The sequence below is a fragment of the Cyprinodon tularosa genome, unplaced genomic scaffold (assembly GCF_016077235.1).
Source record: "Cyprinodon tularosa strain WSP-4 unplaced genomic scaffold, ASM1607723v1 ctg76, whole genome shotgun sequence".
NCBI lineage: Eukaryota > Metazoa > Chordata > Actinopteri > Cyprinodontiformes > Cyprinodontidae > Cyprinodon > Cyprinodon tularosa.
Genome location: NW_024039518.1, coordinates 3,116,685 through 3,138,763, shown reverse-complemented (window position 1 = coordinate 3,138,763; position 22,079 = coordinate 3,116,685). Strand labels below are relative to the sequence as shown.

Genomic DNA, 22,079 nt, shown 5'->3' with positions numbered 1-22,079 from the left:
GTGAGTTTTGTGGGTCCTGTAATGGTGGACCTGAGTGGGAACTGTCACCTTCATCACACAGGAGCGCCTTTCAGACATGCCCCTAATAACCTCTGTAAATGTGCTGGAACATACATTAGGTATTTCAGCTACAACCTATAAAGTCTGTATAATTTACATTACAGAAAACAAAATGTAGAGGCTTAAGCACAATATAATATGGAAGAGGATTAGGGCCACTTAAAAAAAAAAGTTAATTGATTTTTAAATTTTATTTCTGTTTATTATGGGAAAAAAGTCAGAATTCTGACTTTTTTTCTCAGAATTCTGACTTTAATCTCAGAATTCTGACTTTTTTTTCTGACTTTTTTCTCAGAATTCTGACTTTTTTCTCAGAATTCTGACAGCTAACAAACATGTTAGCATCAAGCCATAGCCATGTCTGTTTTAGAGATTAGCTCTCTTGTTTTAATGACCTTCTGCTCCTCCATTAATGAGGGGACCCCTTGGGCACGTAAAAAGTTGCCTAATTCCATCATTTTCCACCAATGTGTCACTGGCCCTCCCAAACAACTCACATCTTTGTCAGTGAAGCTGAGTGCTCCCACATCTCTTCCTTCATGGTGCCCATCTACATTAAGATTCAAAATTCTGAGATTAAAGTCAGAATTCTAAGAAAAAAAGTCAGAATTCTGAGATTAAAGTCAGAATTCTGACATTTTTTCCCCATGTTAAACTGAAATAAAATTTAAAAATCAGTTAACTTTTTTTTTTTTTTTTTGAGTGGCCCTAATCTGCAGAATGAATATATATATAATTAATTTAGATCTGGCTTTGGGAGTTTTAAAACATTTGCAGGGAGTGTCCAAGGTTACCAAGAAGTTTTCTGTTTGGAACAGTTTGCTAAGTGCTAACGCTAGCATGATGTCTTCCTGTATCATAGGGCCATATTTCTGTGTAATACCGATCCTTTATCTGTTGAAGATCTAAATGTGTTTCTACAGCTTTAACATTTATCTTTCATAGTGTCCCTCAGCCAAGGCTGAACCACAGAGGTCTACATGTCTGAAAGGGGCTCCTCAGGGTCCATAGTGCAGCTCATCCCATTAACCTGCCTCTGTTCCAGCTGTAGTTCTGCTCAGCGCTCTCTTAGCCGCTTCACACTAGCAGCTCAGTGCCACCATTATCGCTTTGCATTTTCACATTCACTCACTGAGCCCAAAATTATTCTCATTCTAAAGTGAGTTTTTGTTTGGCAGAACAAAAACAAGAAGTTAAGGGTTTTTCTTGGTGAATTTAACATGTATTTGATGTATATGCTTAAAATAAATTGCATATATATATATATATATATATATATATATATGCTTTTTTACTTGTTGCAGCAAGAATAAAGCCATCAGCCAACCAAGCGTTCACCTTAGAATGAAACTCTCTGGGTTGGAATATTTTTGGGCTGAACCACAGAAATCATTTTGTGCCTTTCAGAAGGAGTCGGACCCGTCATGGACGACCCTCCTCTGCATGTTTGCAGTCATGATACCTGTTTTGTTTCTCATCTTCTCATCGCAGCATTAGATCATTTCATTTTCAAGCTCACTCACCCGCAGGTTTCTCTCTCCATTAACGGCTGCTTTTTTCTTCTTTTTTGTTTGTTTTTCTTTTTATCATTTATGGTGTTGACTCCGTCCCCGCCCCACTGGCTCCCCAGAGTGACGGCGTCTGATCCGTGGGCCTAAACAACGACTTGGCGAGTAGTTAGCCGCCCTTGGATAGCGGACCTCTGTTGTTTTAATTTAGAATGAGTTTAGTGAAAGGTTAACAATCTCAGAAGAGAGGGGAACCTCCTTTAGAAGTTCACAGCCATTTCTTTTAGCTTGTAGTTGTGCGTGTGGAGTGTCGATGTGATGAGTGGTACCAGTAGCTGTAGCTTAGCTATTCCGTGTGTTGTGACAACATGGGATAAATCCGCTCCCATGTTTAACCTGCCAATGTTTCCATCAGCCAGCAGAGTCCCGCCTTAGGAAGGCTAAACCCTACAGCTAAAACACAGCGGCTCGATCTTTTGTTTCTTAAGGAATTCACTTAAATTCAGACAATTGAGGTTAGAGACACAAAAAACTATCATTTAATGGCTAATGCTAATCTGCCAATATCTCTTGTTTATGTGTTTGGACTTTCTTTTTAAGAAATATAATACTGGGAAAAATACAGTATTTAGAATGATTTTTCTATTATTTACATTAGGAACTCTAACAGCATTCAATCTAAAACAGTAGTTTTACTATTTAAAAAACTTAAAATAATTTCAGTTCACATTTAAGCTGTTAGCATCTTTTATTAGCAATTAACTTTATAAATAACAAAGCCGTAGATTATGCCTTCAACGCTAGGATTTCCAAATGCAGCATTTTTTATGACAGTTTGAAAGCTTTAAGTATGAAAAAAGTCCCTTTGCTGTACTGTTGTTAGCCTTCCTGTTACCTTCTAAAATTCTTGCTCTCTCATTTACGCTGACATTTTTTAACATGACCTAAAAATCGTTACAATAGCTTAGCTTTTCAAGTAGCTAACAGTCTTCGGTAACAGGGTGTCATTGCGTCCTTGCTTTCATCAGTGCATTAACTGATCATCTAGTTTCTGTCAGCCAGTCCACAATTTTGGCCCATTGAGCTGAAAGGGGTCCAGTTCTAGTCACCAGCCGATTTCTCATTTCCTCCCCAGTTGAAGAACCTTGATGAACAAGAAACCAGTTTGATTTTGCTTTGTGAATACTTTGAATTGTTTGTTTATTATTTGGACTCCATTTAGCTGTCATAAGCCTAACAACCACTCTTCCTCCCCTTTTACAAACCTTTTACATAAAACAACTACAGTACATTTGCATGTCTAAAATTGTAAGAAATACAATGAGAAAAAAAATAAAACAAGAACAGATATTTGATAAGTGTGAGCTATGATTTTTAGAAAGTAAAACATCCTTAACAGTTTCTTAAAAGACAATTTTCCAGATGCTTCCGTAACTGCAGGGGGCAGTTTGTTCCACTAAGTTAGAGTCCTGGGCCGTTAGTCAAATGTAAAACCCAGTGCAGCTTTATGCTGTGTAGTCTGAAGTTTAGACAAGTGTTTTTTAACTGCACCTGACCAAATGACAGAACAGTAATTTGGATTGGATAATACCAAAGACTGAACCACCAAGACTGGAAGCAGGGGTCAGAATTGAGGAACAGCTCTTAATACAAGACATTTTGACCAATTTCCTTTACAATCGAACTGACGTGTTTCTCCCATGTTCATAAACTATTACTCTGAGGTGCTTTACCTCTTTCACTTACTCAATTTCCAACCCCTTTATCACAATATGAAGCTTTATTACCAGCCTGATTTCTACATTTACATATTACATGTTGCATAATAAACCGTAGAGTCATCTGCATAGAGTTGTACTGCATCTTTAAAAGACATAAGGCCTCTCATTTATAAAAGCAGAGAAAAGGAACGGCCTCAGGCAAATGCCCTGTGGCACACATTGCTGTAGATATTTAGAGGAAGAGAAACTCCCCTGCAGGTCAATCTGTATGCAGATCATTTCTTTAGTAACAAATCAGGATCTAGTCAAAGTCAGCGCTAAAATTTGGAACAAAGTGAACCCACGATCATTTTGTTGTAGTGTTGGTTAGCCACCGGTCAGTAATCTTTGCCAATGCAGAACTAGTTGAGTGATTTTTCCTAATATCCATGCATTTAATTCACTAGCATTCAAATAATTTAACATCTGTGCAGAAACTACTTTTCCAATACTTTAAAAACTGAAAGGATGCTGATTGGTCTACTAGTAACTGCTGAAAAACCATTACTTTTAGTTTTCACAAGAGGAATTATTCTGGCGGATTTCGATGTTGGTGGAAAGATTCCTTGTGCCGGATGGTCCAACCCAAAAACTCGGTTGCTTTGTTGAGTGCAGAGCTTTTTAACGTCTAATCTGCACATGGGTATAGTTTCACTCCTGGCTGGATGCTGCTGGTGTTAGAGGGAACACTGTGATCACCCCCTTCACCCCACCTGGTACATTCTGATCTGTTGCTGAGACCTGCAGCCTCTCTGCCTGATTGGAAAACAACAATAAAAAATGATCATACCAGCAACAGTGGGTCTGATTGGCTCAGGTGTTTATCCAGTTATCAAACCGACCGTCATCTCTTCTAACTCGAGACCTGATCTCATATTTTCACCTCTGGCCTCCTACCAGCCGGCTTTACTTCCCTTCTAGATGGAACCTGTCCTCCGGGGTGCTTCAGCTCTCTAGCAGGCAGCTGCTTCTCACCGCTCTGGTTTAACGCCACTTCAGACACTCCTCTTCACCCTTAAATCCCAGAACTCTCTAAACATTTGCTAACTTTAAACCTGAAAGTTATAAATCAGTTTTGCAGCAAAGTGTCGCTGTAAGAGGCTGTGTCTGAGCGGACACCTCTGTCTGAAGCTCTCACCCCCTCCTTCCTGCTATAGTCACCCTCCCTCCCTCCTTCCTCCCTTCTATCTCCTCCAGGATTCGTTCTTTTTGTTGGTACTGATTTTAACAGTAAGTCAAACTGCAATCCTGCTTCTCTGTAGGCCAACAAAAGCACGATGCTTTCTCTCTTTCTAGACGCACACCCTAAATAACCTCACCTCCTTATTAATCACTTTCTCTTCCTTCCCTCTGTCTCCCCCTGCAGGCGGCTTCTTGGTATCGTCACAAAAAAAGATATCCTTCGTCACATGGCTCAAATGGCAAACCAAGATCCAGAGTCCATCATGTTCAACTGATCCGCTCCTTCCAAGACGGCTGGGGGGGAGGAGGAGGATGTAATGAGGAGGGGGAGCAGGAGGAGGAAGATGAGGAGGTGTGCCTCCTGAAGGGCACCGATCTCTGACATCCGGACCCTGTTTCTGTTTAGTTTCTTTTTCATTTGGCGTTTAACTCTGCAGGCCCCGAGCCTCTGAAAGACTGGCTGTGGGCGAAGAACGACGATGAGGACGCTGATATTGTCGTTTGGCTGCTGAGGACTCTGAAAAAAACGTTACTATTGAAGGCATTTGTTGTTTGTTTTTTAAACAAAACAGTTTTGCACTCACAGACACCTCAGACATGCATGCTGACTCCTAACACACACGCTCCAGAAACCCAGTAACGTACACCTGTTTGCACTCTTGTTGTGCCTGCCCTGCTGTCCTGTTAAAGCTCACGCCGCGGAGGGCGTGGTCATCATCAGACTGGGGTCAGGATGAAGCGCAGACGAGGGATGCGATGATGGGACCTCCAGGCTCCTGTGCTCCCCCTCCCCTCCATGGAACAAACCATCCGTCCTTCAAGAAAAACCACTTTGTTTACCTGTGAAGTATGAGTGAGTGTGTCTGCAGCGCCCCCACATTCCAGCCAGGCTCTGACGGGAACTGCACCTCATCTTCACTCTGGTCTCCCTGTGTGCAATGAGTAAAAAACAGAGGGAGGGGCTCAGATGGAGTTAATTAGTACAATATTTCAAGAACAAACATTAAGAATGAAAAGATTATTTCATTTTTTATTTGAGCTAATCGTTTGAGTGCAAATTTAGTCCATTTATAATAAGGCAGGTGAAGCGTGTGTTTAGAAGTTAAAAATGAAAAGCTGTGAGTTTAAATCCACACTACAGATTTATGAAGTCACCTCTTTTGTCTAAGAAGGAACATTTAAAAAACCTGATCTGAAAATAACCAATCACTGCTTGAAGCGTAAAGGTGGGCAGCATTGATTGGTAGATTTTTTTCCTTTCAATAAAACGGGTCAGAAACTTCAAAATACAAAAAGCATTTCAATAAATTGGAATAACACGCAGTTTGGACTATTATGGCTTACAGCTAATAGATAACAGAGAGGAAAGTGATCAGTACTTCTCTAAAATAACATGTTAATATCCAAAGCAAAATAATAAAAGTTAACAGAAACTTGAAATTGATCCTTTTGAGTGAGTTTTTGCATTAATGAAATAAAGGATCACTCTCTTAATCACTAAACCGATCTCTAGCTTGTGTTATGTAATAAATAATTAACCCAATTGTCAGTGAGGCAACAAGAAGCTAATTTAAGAAGAAAAGTAAATTCTCTAAAGTCTGCTGCTGGTCTTATTAGTGGAACTTAAAAGAAATCGGAGCCAGACGAGGCTGAATGACTGAAAACAGGATCTAACTGAAGGCTGCTTTTAATTCAGCTCTGCTAAATCTGAACGCACGTCCTTTGTGCTTCTCTGTTCGCCACGTCTTTCCTCAGACGTCTCACATTTCAGTTGGAAATTAGAAGAGGAGGCGGGTTAGATGAGGAAGTGGACGAGCGATTGGACATTACCTGTAGAGTGATTGGTGTGTGTGTGTGTGTGTGTGTGAGCTGTGGCTCAGCAGGGAGCAGAGCATCATCTCTATCAACCTGTGTTGTTGCCTAACGTCGTATTTCATACCGAACCCGATGTTTTTCTCCTTTATTTTATAATTTATGAGTAGTGTCAATACAATTGTGATTATTATCCTGAAAAATTTTATGTATGATTACGTTGTTTGATTGTACATTAAGAACAGAGACTATGTAAAGAAAAATAATGTTTTAAATTAAAAGGAGAAACTATTGAAGTTGCACACACGAGTCTCTGTGTGTTTGGTCCCACTTAAACTAAATCGTCTATGACCTTCACTCAAGATTTCTTCAAAAAGAGATTTAAAAATATATATATATATAATAAATGCAGAAGGCTGAAATACTTTGACATATTTTGTATCAGACCTTATATACTCTACCTTGAAGGATTCCTGTTCCTGAAGCTCCTCTCAGTTTTTGATATGAAGTCTTTAATGTACGATTCTGTTGGGATCGTACATTAAAGATTTTGTATGTGTGACAAAACAAAAAAAAAAATATGCATAAGTTTGAGATGAAAGGAAAATGAAGCATGGTTCAACATTCCGGCAACATGAGTGGAAGTTTGTTTTTACCTGACAAAATGTGAAGAGGTTCAGATGTTTTTAAAAGCTGCGCTGCCGCTTCATTCTGTAGGCCCCAACTCAAAAGTTTAATTCTACAAAAGTTTCTTAAATCGATATTAAATGTCTACTTTGGTTGGGTTTTTTTCCATTTAAATATATATATATATTTTTTTTTTTTCATCAGTAAAAGCTCTTACGTCTAGATTAAACCATCCTACACTAAACAGATATCCTTTTAGTGCGGATTAGGACAGGAGGGTCTTCCAGCTCAAAAGATGAATCTTTGGTGAACGCCACTAGCATCCCTCTGCTCACTGTGTTTTAACACAACTAAGCTAACCTAGTGTCTACATGCTGAGCACAGCTCATCCCTGGACTAAACCCGCCCCCTCAGGGTGTTACGCTCAACACATTGGTGGCATTTTTCCAGATTTCTTGTCAGAGGGGTTTATTTTATGGTTTTATATCAGGGTAAGTCGCACTTAATAGTCTGCAGGATTTAAAAACATCTACATATCCTCAATCTACCACTGAGCTATAACTTACAACTGCTACTTAAAGTAGCAGATGGTTACCATGGAGATGGGATGCAGACAGACATCACTAACTAACATCCCGGGGGAGATCCACTTGACCTGCTCTATACTCCACCCATCGGCGTCACCAGACCCCATTTACTGGGGCACGTGCCCCAGTAGAAATGAGCTGTGCCCCAGTATAAATCTCATGAATATTTGCAACAGTGATACATTTTTTTAATGCATCAATTTAGATAATGGGAGGAGACGTATATTTCTACTCAAATGCGTACATCCAAATTGAGGATGTATTAGCGCCCCCACGTCAGCGCATGTCACTGCATGAACTGCAGGTAAATTAACGCGCTGCTCTCAGCTGAGTTGATGGGACACTGTGCGGCGGCGACGCATTTTTAGTTCTGGTAACGTTTCTTACCTGTCAATTTTATTATTTTCCCAGTGAAACCACATGATTTATAGGCTACTAACTGAAAATTACTGGATATCAGGAAATTCCTCACACGAAGCAGAGACAGGGAAGCAGTAAAACAAGATGAGAGAGGGAGGTAAGGTCCCGTGATGAATTAGTGATTTAAGCTAACCAGTTACATTAGGAACGTTATAAGCAATATGATAGATATTTACATAATTATAAATTTACGTTTTTTAATGTTCGCTGTAGAGAATGAGAATGAAGGTGCTGGAGTAGGAAAGGGAGGAGGAGGCGAGACTGACGGGCAAGAGACAGGTGAAGGACAAGAGAGACAGGAGAGAGACAGGACCATGAAGGTGATGAGGGAGCAACAACCAGCTTCCACAAACAAGAAGGGGACATTTGTGACTTAGGGGGAAAGCATGATGGTCCTAGACAAGTGAAGTTGTCCCACCATCCCCAGGACAAATTTAGAGTAAAAAAAACGTTCATTTAATTCAAAATGGTTTGAAAGCTTTTTATAATTTTTATAAGCCTTGTCATCAAGGATATGCAGTGTGTTTTCAACTTGCTTGATAACATCATGTTCCCAAGACTAACACAGGTCATCCAGATCTCCCTCACAATCCCAGACTACAGCTGTAGTTGTGAAAGGTCATTCAGTGTGCTGAGAAGGATCCACACTTGGCTGAGGTGCACAATGGGACAAGACAGGCTCCATCATCTTGCTATTTTATCAGTTGAAAAGGAAGAACTTTCTAAGCTGAGTCACAGTCTAGTGATTGACCGCTTTGCAAAAATGAAAAATAGGAGGTACACTTTAATGCTCAAAAAATAAAAGAAAAACTTAGTTCAGGTTGAGTTAAACTTTCCCCTGAACTAAAACTCTAGGAATTAATGATTACTTCAGAATGTGTATAAGGAAACTTTTTATTTTTAAAGTTGGTAATGTCTTATTTTTTATAGCTGCAATGTTGAAAACGTTCATGTTTGTTAAAACAAATATGCTCTTACACTCATTAATATCTCAACTGGTAATTTTGGTAGGAATTTATCAGGGTGGGGCAGTGTGCTTGTCTGTATTTGTGTATGGAAGGAGGGGCATATGTGGTATGGGGGCCAGTGCCCCAGTAAAGCTTTGTGCCTAGCTATCTATCTATTTATCTTTAGAGTAAAAATACTCATTCCATTGTCAAATCCTCTTATTTACCGACTCAAATTACGGGTAAATAGACTTAAGAAATCTACCCATTTCTAGATTGTTTTTGCAGAGTATGCTTTTATTTCCTGGGAACTATAAAGTTACATAATGCCTTAAATGTCAAGATGCAACATTATTTTAACATTGTATAAGGTTTAAACCTACAATCACTGGATGATAAAAAAATAAAATAAAATTATTCTCACTTTTTCTAGATTGCTGCAGTGTGAAGTCTGTTGCCTTTCTCCACCTATAAATACCAATAACCAGTGGTGTGAAAAGTCCACACATTTGTTACTTAAATAGAAGTATAGATCCTGCAGTTTAAAAACACCGTCTCTTTACTCAAGTAAAAGTGAAAAAGTATGTGCTCCAAAAACTACTTAAAGTATAAAGTAACCTTAAAATTTACAGCCAGATGTCACTATATGAATTGAAAGCTAAATTTTTGGACTATTTCTAACAATTCTTTGAGATAGGGCCAAGGATGAGGGAGGTCTTGTTGGTCTCCATCTCCCGATACGCTCTCACCTGTTTCTGAGCTTTCAGACATTTCAACATCTTTTTCTGAATCCAACATTGTAGCATCGCATAGACAATTCATGTTTGCAGTTTGAAGAACACCTGTTTGCTTCTGATGATTTCCTTTATCTAACCAATGAATGTTTGCGTTTTATGACTCATCCAATTACACTAGATTTCACTAGACGTGGAACGTTTGTTTTAAAAATGTAAGGAATAGAAATTAATAGAATAAGTAGAAGTCAGAGGTAGGACGAAAAATAAGTAATGGAGTAAAGTATAGATACCTAAAAAGTGTACTTAAGTACAGTACGAAGTACTTGTACTTTTGTTACTTGACACCTTTGCCATTAACATGTAGCTAATGCATATAACAGCAGCTTGATCTTTTATATAAACGGAACCTTTTCCTCAAACATAACTCTAAAAGTGAAACTGATCAAATAAAAAAATAAAAGAGACTCCAAATTTTGTTCTTTTGTTTATCGCAGAGCACAGCAGTTTTATTTGATATTACAACAGAAAAGGAAAAAAAAGTAACAGAGACCTGAAGAGCACCAGCAAAAGCACAACAGCTAGTCTTAGCGAGAGACTGGAGCTTCAGGCAAGCGACGGAAAAAAACACTACAGCTCCTTTACGTCCAGGAACTAATGTCCATTGTCTTATAGCTAACTGTCCACGTCAACATGCAAGTTTACAGCAAAGCCTCTGCAGACGAATGACAGAGCTAAGATCACTGAGTTGGATTATAAAACAAAAACACTGAATGAGAAGGAAAGAAAAACAACCTGCCTAAGGAGAATTTGAACCACAGCACATGAAGGAACATTCTAATAATCTAGAAATAAAATATCCTAAAGAAACAAGCTGCACAGGGTGTGTCTCTAAGTAGGACTGTATGATCACAGATCCTCCATGTTTGTTTGCAGAAGCGTGTACAATCAGCTGTGGTTACGCAGAGCGGCTGAGAATCCTCGAGTGAATGAGGCAAAATGCAAAAACCTGAAGAATCTAAGAAACTAAAAGCTGGAGAAATCCTCTTCGCTTCCCCTTAAATAACATCGTCTGATACAATTCTCTGCTTATTACATATTTATTACTACCTCTTGTGTACATTCAAGCATGAAAATCCAAAGTGAAAAGTGTCTAAAAAGCCTCTGATTCTTGCGCCTTCATGAAATGTCAAAGGAACCTAAGAGATAACAGCCAATAAAAAGATGATTGTTTGGTTGGGTGTGTGATGGAGCTTTTAGTCTTTAGGTAGAGATGCATAGCGGCGTGTCGGAGCGCTGCTCCTGGTTCACTCACACATGGCTTTCATAGAACACCTGACAGGGAGGGCTGCTGCTGCTGCTGCTGACACTCTGCTCATCCACTGGAGCCTCCAGCAGCTCCTTCAGGGGCGCTGGGGTCAGCAGGATGGGGGAGGTCGGAGGGGAGGGAGATGGGGAGGGCTGCTGGAGAGCGTCGTCGTCCAGGGGGGGGTGCACGGACGCCTGGATGGCGATGTGGTGAGGCTGCTCGTGAAGGGAGGAGCTGTCCGAATCGGCGGCGGGGGACTCGCTGCACTCTCTCTCCCTCAGCTGCAGCAGAGTGAAGACGTCCCGCATCCCGATGGAGGGTATCCAGCCGTGCGCGTCGCGCCGCCATTCGGGAGCGTGCCTGACGAAGGTGTGCCTCATCTCCTCCACCCCGACCACCTCCAGGATCTCCTCCATGAAGGTGCGGCAGTTCATGATGAGCGGCGGCAGCGGGATGCTGCGGGCCAGCTCCTCGATGTAGCGAGCGAACTCCATGGTCTTGAACTGGGTCACCTTGGCCAGCTCCAGCGTCTTGGCCGAGGTGATGATGGGGATCCTCTTGGCGATCTCGAAAGCCTTCTGCAGCTTCTCAGCGCCCTCCGTGCGGAAGAACTCGTTGATGGCTTTCTCCGTCTTCTTCAGGTGGCTGCTCATCATGCAGAGGCGCGTGACGTTCAGGATCATGATGATGGTGAAGGTGACCAGACACACCACCATGTAGTACACGCCCATGTCGTCGTTGGTTAGGACCACCCGCAGCGTCACTGTGGCGTTGGAGGTGCCGTGGATGTTGGTGGCCATGCAGGTGTATTTGCCTCTGTCGGAAAATTTGATGCTGGTGATGTTGAGGACGCCGTTGTCCAGCAGCCACCACTTCCCCCCTGCAGACACACACACAGCACCATGACGACGAGGCAGAGCAGAAAAAGAACATTTTTCACTCAAGACGGCAGCAGGGAAAAATGGTTGGTTCATTTTTCAATTATTAGTTGTTTTCATACCTTTTGTTGACTTTGGTTTCCTGTTTTAGTAATGTTACTTGATCAAGGGTTTTCCAATACAGGGTTTATACAGGAATGAGGAACTTTTTAATGCTATTAGAAATAGATTTAAGTACCCATGACTCTCATTTATATATAAAAAACACGGCACATTCCTTCATCATCTTTACCGTCGACAGGTTGCAGCCATGTTCCGAATTCCTCGTTTTCACATTTTTTGAAATGTGCAATTTCCACCATTCTCTAGCTTTTTTTTATCCACCTCGAGCTTCTTTTCCGAACATACAGCTTTACGATCAACCGGAAGCAGTTATATCTCATATGATATATCTGACAAAATTATTTTATAAACTTTTTTTATTATTATTAAAGCATTTTAAATGCCACGATAATCACATTTAATGAATTTTAATGCCAATTAAGGCCTTAATTTAAACAATTATTTAATGACTTTTAATGACCTGCAGAAACCCTGTAATATCCTACGGTATAAAATAAGTAGAAAAGGCTGGTATGAGTCGTGGCAATATCATCTTGGGTCAATATCGGTATCGGACATTTCTACAAGCTGCCGTATTGATATTGAAAAAGTTGCATAGGGACACCCCTATTAAGTCATTTTATTTATTTAAGTTATTTATCATCATCTATGAACTGAAAGTCTCAATCTCTATGTTTGTGTTGCCTTAGAAATTGTTATTTATAATTGCATAGGTGCAGGTCTCACAATTATGGAGCCCGAGCAGCGCTACGGCATCTCAGAGCAGACAAACTAGTGAATGTAAAGTCATTTTGCTCTAATGTGACAGCAGCAGTTAGGCCGATATAAAATCTATATCCTAAACAGATTAATAAAATGTTATTCATAAAATGATCTACATAAACAAACTTTGTTATTATTGATAAGATAGGTGATGCAGACGTTGTGGAAGCAGGTTTGAACTAAGATGGCCTTCATGTTGGTGGAGGGGGACAAGCAGTGGGGGAAGCTGTTCATGACGCTGCAGTCTGACCATTAGACGCCGTCACTGACGCACCGTAGCTTTAAGAAAAGAGGACTTAAAGTTTCTGGTCTATTAGATAAATGCCCAGCCGAGCTACTTAAAGCAACTTGTCGCATTGGATTAGGGCTGAAACAATCAGATTATTGAGATTAATTGATTATTGAAATAATTATCAACTAATTTAGTAATCGATTAATTGGTAACTGGAGTATAGAGACTCTAAAACACGCCTTTAGCTAATAGAGCGACTCACTTAGAGCAGCAATATGTGTAAACATTTTACATTTAGGATAAAAAAAATGTTTTCTATCCAATACTCCTGAAGTGGAAATGTTTTAGTTTCACTTGGTTTTATTTTGTAAAAAATCTTTAAGGAACCTTTGGCTATCTGATTATTATTCGAATAATCTAAAAAAATAAATAGACAGATTAATCAATTTGCAAAATAATCCTTAGTTGCAGCCCTACACTGGATTATATTGATAAAGGCTGACATAAAGCAAACCACAGTTTACAGATTTGAGCTTGATAAGGGAAACAAAAAGCCATACCACATAAAAAAAGACTGTTTTCCCGTTCATTTGTAGAGAAAACCTGTAGCTAATCACATGTGGAGCAACATGTGGGGACAAGCAGGCAGCTGCAGCAGTTTAAACAAGTATTTACAGAGTCTCAAACATATCCAGCCTACAGGGCGCAGCCTGATTGTTTGTTTTGTTCTCAATTGCTGCTCATCCAGTCAATGAGATGCTTATTTTCACTGATAATCAGAATGTTGCCTGTGAGCAGATCACTGGAACGGCTCCAGATATGGCGTTTTTTTTCCACTGGAGGGGGTAGAGAACAGGATCGATGCCCCCCTCTCTGTTAGATGTTAAAGTGACAACCAAACAGCCCGGGACATTAAGTTCTCCGTCTCATAGCATTCCTGTTCGGTGGTTGCAGCATTTTGTTCCTTTCTGGATCAAATTCTCCTCGCTCAGAATCTAGCTGAGTGGGAACAGATATCAGAGGAGTTCCATCAACCCGTCTGATACGTTCTGCTCCACTGCAACCAATGATTTCACCAGACTTTGTATCGTCAGCATTTCCTACTCCTAAATGAGTAGGAAATGCAAGCTAACTCCATCCCGCCCATCCGCTTTTCAAGGCCGCTTTTCTAATTTTATCTCCTCTGTCGCCCCACATGACCATAATAATGTGCTGCCTAATGCTATCAGCAAGGTTTACTGAGAAAATAACAAGGTCAGGGAATAAAAGCAGGATTTTAGAAGCAGTGTTCCTTAAAAAATAAACATTGTGATGTTTACAGCATTTTTACTTATTGTGTAACCCATGGGGATTGGGCTCTGAATTGTGCAGCTGCAGTTCTGGGTTTTTGGGTCACAATAACATGAATAATGACTCCTCCTTTGTGCACGTTATAACAGGTTGGCGCAGAGGCACCACATAAAATCTTTCTCCTTTCCACAGCGAGTCTCAGCTCTACAAAGAGGAGTCAAGAAAACAAGTTTGTTCCTTGTATTGTAAGACTTCCTGTTCACTGAAGCTCCAAAAAGGTCTAAATGTATCAAAAGATGCAGAAACTGTGACATAATCCTCACTTTATATGAATCCCTTTGACCAGATTATTTGTTTTTTCAAACCTCTGACTGTCTTTTGTTGTGTTTAGGCAGAAATAAATACCTCCTTTTCTTTTTCTATGCTATACTATTAGATCCCTGTCTATATAATATGTCACCCTACTTTATTTAGTGAGACCTAAATGCTAAAAGAAACTTTAAATATATGTAGACATTTTCTAAAATGTCTCTATTTTTTTCCTTTCTTGATCAATATTTAATCTTTTATAAAACAAGCAGATGAGCAGAAGAAAAAGAGCAGTCGCTAAAGACGGGGTTTTGCTGATAAAGGCTAATCATCATACAGTTTAGCATCTTATAATAGCAATCAGTGTGGCTAGTAACACTAACATAACTAAAACATTTGCTTTTACAAGGACTTCTGAAAAGCTCCAATGTTTCCAGATTCAACACAGCCTTCCTGTTATCTGCCTGAAGTCTTATTCTCTCTTATATGTCAAAGAAAACACAGAGGTTTATTATTAAATGCCTTGTGTATGTTTGCTTGTCCTTAATATTTAAGCATGTCAAGTTTTAGCTCAGCATAATGACTGGAACAGATGACGAATTTTAAGGTCCTGCATATAGCCAGTTTGTATCTGTTACATTAAATCGCAGAAAAAGGTATTTAATTGAGCAACGTTTTTCCTGGAACTAGGTTCGCTCAGTATACCGGTACTAATTTGGTACCGAGGTACTGTTATATTTAAAATAATGGGAAATTGCAGCGCTGCTGCAACACGTGCAAAGCTGCCGCGAATCTTGCAGGATTCTAATATAATTGTCTTCCATTAATATAAATCTCTGCTTGGAGCGAGAGAGCAGTATTTTAACATTGCGGGCATAAAAAAAAGCTCATCTGTATTTATTTACTGACTGACCTGTTGTCGTTCTAAGATATTTTTAATTAAAAGTCAGTAATTATAATTTTTTACTTTTTATTTGAAAAAAAGTAATGAAAAGTACATACAGGAATGGAAATACATGTTGGTACCGATACCACAATGTTGGTCCGGTGACAACCCTACCCTGAACTAACAAAACAAAGTCTAAAAATAAAAATGTTTTATTTTCCCTCTATCCAATCCAAAAACTATTCGTAGACAACTTTTTCCATTTCTGATGCTATACAGATTATTGATTCACACTGATATTGATACAATATCAGCTCAAATACATCGTTTTATTGCTGGGTTTGGAGTTTGGAACGTTAGAAAAGGCTTTAGAAATGATATCACTTAAACTATCAAGAATAGGAAGGAGAGGAAATAGCAGATAGAAGCAAAGTGTTTCTATCAGTAGATGGAAGCTGATATATTTTTGATATTCATTTCCTTGATATCAGAACAATTTACATTATAAATATCGCCTAAAACATTCCTACCATAAAGCTAAAAACCAGATTCCAGACTTTTAAAGGATTTGCATGAATTTCAAACTGTCAACAAGGATCTGAAGCTCTTAGCTGCACCATTTCAAGATGTGAAACCATGTGGTTTCAGCTGAGAACTCCTGAACACTTCCTCTTATTTTGGCATTAACTGGGTTGGGTCTCAGTAAGTTATAACCAACGAGCAGGGTTGAAGTAGCTAGGAGTCTTCCTCACCGCTCGCCTGCGTGTCCAGGCGCTCCCCATGGGAGTTGAACCAATCGACGGTGGGGAATGGGTCTCCGGTGACGTTGCAATCAATCACCACACAGGTCCGCTCTCTGGCGATGATCTGGCTCACTTTGGTGAACACCACTGGGAGGAAGCCGATGCCTTCTGTCACGTTAGTATTTTCTGTGCGGTTTCCATCCGTGTCCAACGACGACACCCCGGCAGAACAAGAAGCGATAAGAGACGCCAGGGCTAGAAAAATGTATCCACCGTTCCAGAACATTTTCTTTGTTAAACGTTGGTGTGAAACCCGAAGGGGAAAGATGGCGTGTCATTCCACCTGGGGCTCCATCCTGCAGGCTGGCTATCTCTTGATAGAGGAAGGCAGTCTGGTATTCAGCCCTGTGAGGTGAAGCATCTCACTGCAAAAAATAATGAACATCTGTTAAACGAAGGATATAAACCAGTACAAATACGTATTAGTAAAAAGGGTAAAAATCCTTTAACATAAATAATATTTTATTGCAGTGGCAAGTTTTTTTGAAACCCAACATTAGTGAGAAAAAATTAGAAAAAAAAACAAGAATAAAAACCTGAGTTTGAACTGATCAGGAAGCCATAAAATTCCTTTAAAATAAATGCAAATTAAGCCCGATTTTTAAGATAAGAGCATCTCTGGCACGTTTAATTAGTAATCCATATGATCTTGTTTTCTTCTGGGTTAAATATTTTTCTCCAACAGTTGCTCTCTGCACAGCTGTTTACAATGAGGACAAAAAGGCTCATCAATCCTGCCACGAACAATGTAAACATATGAAGTGCCCTTTGGTGAAAAGGGACTAAAGGGAGCTTTTCCACAACAAACAATTTGGCCAGTTTCAGAGAAAAGAATGAATAGATGATTAAGTATATCTTTCCAAGTTTTAAGTATAGGGCAAATCTCTCTTGCTGTTCTTTGTTTCTCTTTTAAACAGGTCTTAGAAATGTTGATAGAATGCAGAACATAATGGATTCTCAACAAAAATGTTTATTATCGCTGAGCAAGATAAAAATCCTTATTTGGACAATCTAGATGGGAGGATGGTCAAAGATCCCTCTCTCTGCACTCATAAACCATAAAAAAACTTTGTGGGAGAAGTCTTAGCTGTCATATTGGCAACAGATGGCTGTAAAAACATTTACAGCAGGAAAGGCAGGAGTGATTTTAGTCAAAACAAACACTACTTTACTGAATCGCTTCCTTCCACTCAATAAATTAGTCAAAATATCAGATTTTTTTTTAAATTTCAGAGCTTTTTATCAGTGCAGTAAAACATTCATCCATTTAAATTCATTTTACACAATTTTACCAAATCAATAGCAGCAGTAGAGAACCATACATCATTAAATGAGATTTACTTTTTAATTTAAGAACAGCTACAATGATGACAAATACTTTACTTAAAGCTCTAGATATCAGAATATTTCCAACTATCTTTGTAATGGTAGCTCTAAAATGTATACTTAGAGGAACACATAAGAGCAGGAAGACATTTTGAAAACAGGAAAGAGCTGTCATCTTTTTATAAGCATTTAAAAATGTTAATAAATGAGCTAAAAGCTAATCAATAGGTGGAGATAAGTGGTGGCAGGGTCACCTCTACCTATACATATGTTGTCCTTGCTGTTTAGATTACACAACAGGTTGAGGTTTGCCATTTCCTGGCCCTGCCGTAGACCAGTTTTACCAGCCTGCTTTAACTAAACATGTTAGCTATGGTAAAGCTATATAGCAAAAACGATGAACCGGAATAAACCGGATTTAGGCTAAAAATCGGCAGCATTACGAAACGAACGATAAAATAAAAACTCAAAGTATTAAATTATAGTTACATTCGTTTATGTTAAACACTGCAAGCAACTGTTTTCAATTTTTATTTTCGTAAATGTCGTCTTTCTGTACTAGCTTTGATATTTTGCTCGCTTATTAATAAGACAGACGGAGCCACATAACGGAGCAGTATGGGCTCCGTCTATTTACCGGATGGCTACGCTGACACACATTTGTTGCTAGGTTTAGCCAGTCAGAATACACTTAATAAAAATTAGGTCAGGAAACAAAATATGTGTTTTTTTTGTTCAATCTAAGATACATTTTATAAACTAGCGTCACCTTTGCTAAACATAGCGGCATCAGGGCGTGGGAAGCGGCTATGTGTTGGCTAGCGGTTATATATCATGGCAGCCTGTGTGTCACAGCGAGCAGATGGCAGAAGCAGCTCCCATACTCACCTAAAAGGCGCAGTGTGTTTTTTTATTTTTTTATTTATAAACCTGAATGTGTCGGTGCCTGTCTGAACTGGGGTGTAATTATTAGCATAGCATCGTAGCGTTACCTCCTCTACGGGCAGCGAACGGTCCACAGCAAGCGGCCAGCTCAGCATCGAATGCAGCCCCGGTTAACCACCCGAAAACAGCCACAAGTTCCGCACCTCCCCGATGAGAAACCCTTCGTTTGGATACTTACATCATTTTCCGTGAGCCATGTATGCTTGAGAACCTGCTGGTGGAGGATTGGAGAAGACTTATTTGTTCTCTGGGTTCTCCATCCTCCTCCTTCCGCTGCCTGCTGATCTGGAACCAGCAACTGCACCGAGCGAGGGGGAGGAGGGAGGAAGGGGGCTGCTACTGGGAACTATCAACTCCCTCTCTAATGTAACTTGATATACCATAAAAATACAGATTAAATTTACCTCTAGGTTTCAGGGGCATAAAGAAAAATGGGCACATACACCTGTCCAGGACCGAGTTTTGGATGCTATGAGGGCACAGAATGTGTTTTAGCAGGCAATTATGGCTTTAAAGGGGCCCTAGCCTAGGTTTTAATTACTAGCGTTGTGGCTCCAAAGAAGAGGGCACGTTGAGATGAGTATTGGCCCCGGAGAGTGAACTTTAACATACATTTTGGCCCCGGAGAGGGAACTTTAACATGCATTTTGGCCCCGGAGAGGGAACTTTAACATGCATTTTTTTGCACCCAAGGGGGCATGATGATATGTTTTGGCTCCAGAGAGGCCACTTTGACATGCGTTTTGGACCCTGAGAGCGAACTTTAACATGCATTTTGGCCCCTGAGAGTGGACTTTAACATGCATTTTTTGCACCCAAAAGGGCATAATAATATGTTTTGGCTCGAGAGAGGCCACTTGAACATGCATTTTGGCCCCTGAGAGTGAACTTTAACATGCATTTTTTGCACCCAAAGGGGCATGATAATATGTTTTGGCTCCAGAGGGGCCACTTTAACATGCATTTTGGCCCCTGAAAGCGAACTTTAACATGCATTTTGGCCCCTGAGAGTTAGCTTTAACATGCCTTTTTTTGCACCCAAGGGGGGCATGATATGTTTTGGCTCCAGATAAGGCACTTTAAAAAGCATTTTGGCCCCTGAGAGTGAACTTTAACATGCATTTTGGCCCCTGGGAGTGGACTTTAATATGTATTTTGGCCCCTGAGAGTGAACTTTAACATGCATTTTGGCCCCTGGGAGTGGACTTTAATATGTATTTTGGCCCCTGAGAGTGAACTTTAAAATGCCTTTTGCAACCAAGGGGGCACCATATTATGTTTTGGCTCCAGAGAGGCCACTTTGACATGCGTTTTTGCCCCTGAGAGTGAACTTGAATTATGGCTCCCAAAAGCGTACTTGAAAATGTTTTGGTTCTCAAGAGGACACTTAGGCATAATCACTCTTTTTGGCTCAAAACTCAAGACATATGTTCACTTCAGGGTGGCTTTTAATACATAGTAATACATAATACATAGCAGTGTTTGCAATAATGTGATATCTAGTAACTGTTAAACCAAATGGAAGTAACATGCTGCATGATGAAAAGGCCCCAGAAGAGGACTGCTTTGTTTCTGTATAACAAAAATGACAACTGGGAAGAAAAGCACCTTTGAAAGGAGACCAGGTCAATATATTTCAGACGGTTATAGACAGAGACAGCCTTGAAGCTGCAGTGTGTCTTAAAATCAGCGCTATGCACCAAGGCCAAAGCACAGCAGACAGTCAATATATGCCTAATCTAATCGAGAACATCAATTCAAGTTAAGAGTTTGAAGGTCTGTCCAAATTTATCTGAACTTTAGCCTCTCTGTTTGGCTGTTGAGCTTCCAAAAGGAAAAACTATTCCGTTAAACAGAGATTATCATATCAGTTGTGAGAATTGTTTTTTTCTTCCAACTCAATAAAAACAAGAGTTTAGTTGTTTTATTATTTCCTGATTTTTCCTGACTGCCTGGTACTTCGAGCAGAACTTTTCTCCTCTGGGTAAAGAAGGCTTATTCTGTCCACAAAGCTGCCGGTGTTGCAACGACTGTATTTCGTCTTGGCCACTCTGACCCCATTACCCTTCACAGATGAAAGCTCCTGCTGTACTCAAACACTCCAGAGAGCTCTGTCACTCTGTAATACAAAGAAATCTCATCTGAGCGCAGCAGGGAGGACGTCTGTACAGAGAGGAGGAAAACAGTCAACAGATGGACGCTGTTGTTCTCAGCAGGGACCGTTATGTGATCGTCAGCCATTCAGGCTTTAAAAGATGCAAGAAAACGAGCCACAGATGACTCTCCTACATTAACAGTCCTGCGTTTGGAAAACTAAACTACTGGTTACACTTCTGCAGACTAGTAGATGAGACCAGTACATGTCTAGTAGACTAATGCAGCATACAGAAATCAGTGCTTACCATGGAGTGAGATTGGTTGGTCCATCCTAATGCTCCACAGCCTCGGTGACACAGCTGCTGACACCTGTCTTATGTGCATGTTCATTATGGAAAGAATTGCATTACTAAATAAATTCAGTGGCTGCTCCAAAGATCTTTCTCTGCAGCCTCCTACATTTTTGTTATGCATACAAACAAAATCTGAATTTCTCTCACTACCAAAGTCAACAATAAGGTGGATAATGAATATTTGTTATGCTATTCTATTAAAACATTTAAAAACACGTATAAATCATCATGTAGCATGTAAACTGTTAAAAGTTCAGTGTCCCCCCCCCCCAGATCTAAAAAAACTAAATTCAGTAAATTTATTATGAATTCACCAATGTAGTGAGGTAAATGAATAATAAATGACCTATAATTAATCACTTAAATTACACACACCAAAGGATTTTTACTCATATTTTTTTCTTGTATTGTATATAAGTCAAGCAAAACGTTGAATATGAACTAGTAGGGGAAACATGTTTTTGCAAAAAAAACCCCAAAAAGTATCCAAATAGGGGCAAAATAAAGTAGTAGTTATTCATAGAAATCATCAGTTGAATATAAAAGCACAAACATGACCAATTGAGGACGTATATTTATATAACAATCATTAATGGTTGCCCCAAATGCTATATAAGCTGAAAAAGGCCCCCTATGATATGATGATAGAAACACTGAAATGACTGGACTTTAAATTGTACATTATGTAGCGCCAAAATGACAGAAAAAAATGAAAAATGCATTTAAAGTAATTTTAATGGCCTTTAAAGAACATTCATTGGAGCTGGACAGTAAAACCACATTATATTTTGACAGTTTAAATGATTGAAAAAAACTACAAAATAAGTAATGTGATTAAAAAAAAAACATATTGAGTATTATCTATAGAAAATACACTACTGATACAGTACCGGTACATTTTTATGCATTTAAACATTTCTTTAATATAAAATTCATTTTTAATTCCAACTGGTTGTCCATCCATCCATTTTCATTCGCGCTAAATCCCAGTTGGGGTTGCGAGGGCTGCTGGTGCCAGCTGTCAATGGACGAGGGGCGAGGTACACCCTGGACAGGTCACCAGTCAATCACAGGGCAACTGAGGAAAACAGGACAAACAACCACTCAGACACATACTAACACCTAAGGG

The 22,079-nt window shown here is 39.7% G+C and overlaps 2 protein-coding genes across 10 annotated transcripts in view; one reads left to right on the top strand and one right to left on the bottom strand.

The window, feature by feature from the left end:
• The window catches only part of clcn3 (chloride channel 3), a 41,644-nt gene extending 35,020 nt beyond the window's left edge, over positions 1-6,624 (top strand). For 6 of the 8 annotated variants that reach the window (XM_038270295.1, XM_038270291.1, XM_038270297.1 and 3 more), the window contains one exon: positions 4,695-6,624. In XM_038270295.1, the coding sequence (XP_038126223.1) occupies positions 4,695-4,892 (198 nt within the window). In that variant the 3' untranslated portion in view covers positions 4,893-6,624. Of the gene's footprint in view, positions 1-1,681; positions 1,730-4,694 lie in introns of all 8 variants that reach the window. The other 2 variants (XM_038270298.1, XM_038270296.1) reach the window with 2 other exon arrangements.
• Positions 6,625-10,113: 3,489 nt separating this feature from the next.
• Positions 10,114-18,837, bottom strand: mfap3l (microfibril associated protein 3 like). 2 transcript variants are annotated; one of them, XM_038270324.1, is made up of 3 exons: positions 18,679-18,837; positions 16,179-16,594; positions 10,114-11,826 (listed from the first exon to the last, which is right to left on the bottom strand). In XM_038270324.1, the coding sequence occupies exons 2-3, from the start codon at positions 16,453-16,455 to the stop codon at positions 10,949-10,951; spliced, it is 1,155 nt and encodes a 384-aa protein (XP_038126252.1). In that variant the 5' UTR covers positions 16,456-16,594; positions 18,679-18,837; the 3' UTR covers positions 10,114-10,948. The 2 variants fall into 2 exon arrangements, with proteins under 2 accessions (XP_038126252.1, XP_038126253.1); XM_038270325.1 differs by having other exon boundaries at positions 18,548-18,687.
• Between the last annotated feature and the right edge of the window lie 3,242 nt (positions 18,838-22,079).

Bases quoted from the DNA above. Each gene is read 5' to 3' on its own strand.
- mfap3l (XM_038270324.1), bottom strand. From the start codon at position 16,455: ATGTTCTGGAACGGTGGATACATTTTTCTAGCCCTGGCGTCTCTTATC. The intron at 11,827-16,178 runs GTGAGGAAGACT...GTGTGTCTGCAG, and splicing joins CCTGGACACGCAGGCGAGCG to GGGGGAAGTGGTGGCTGCTG.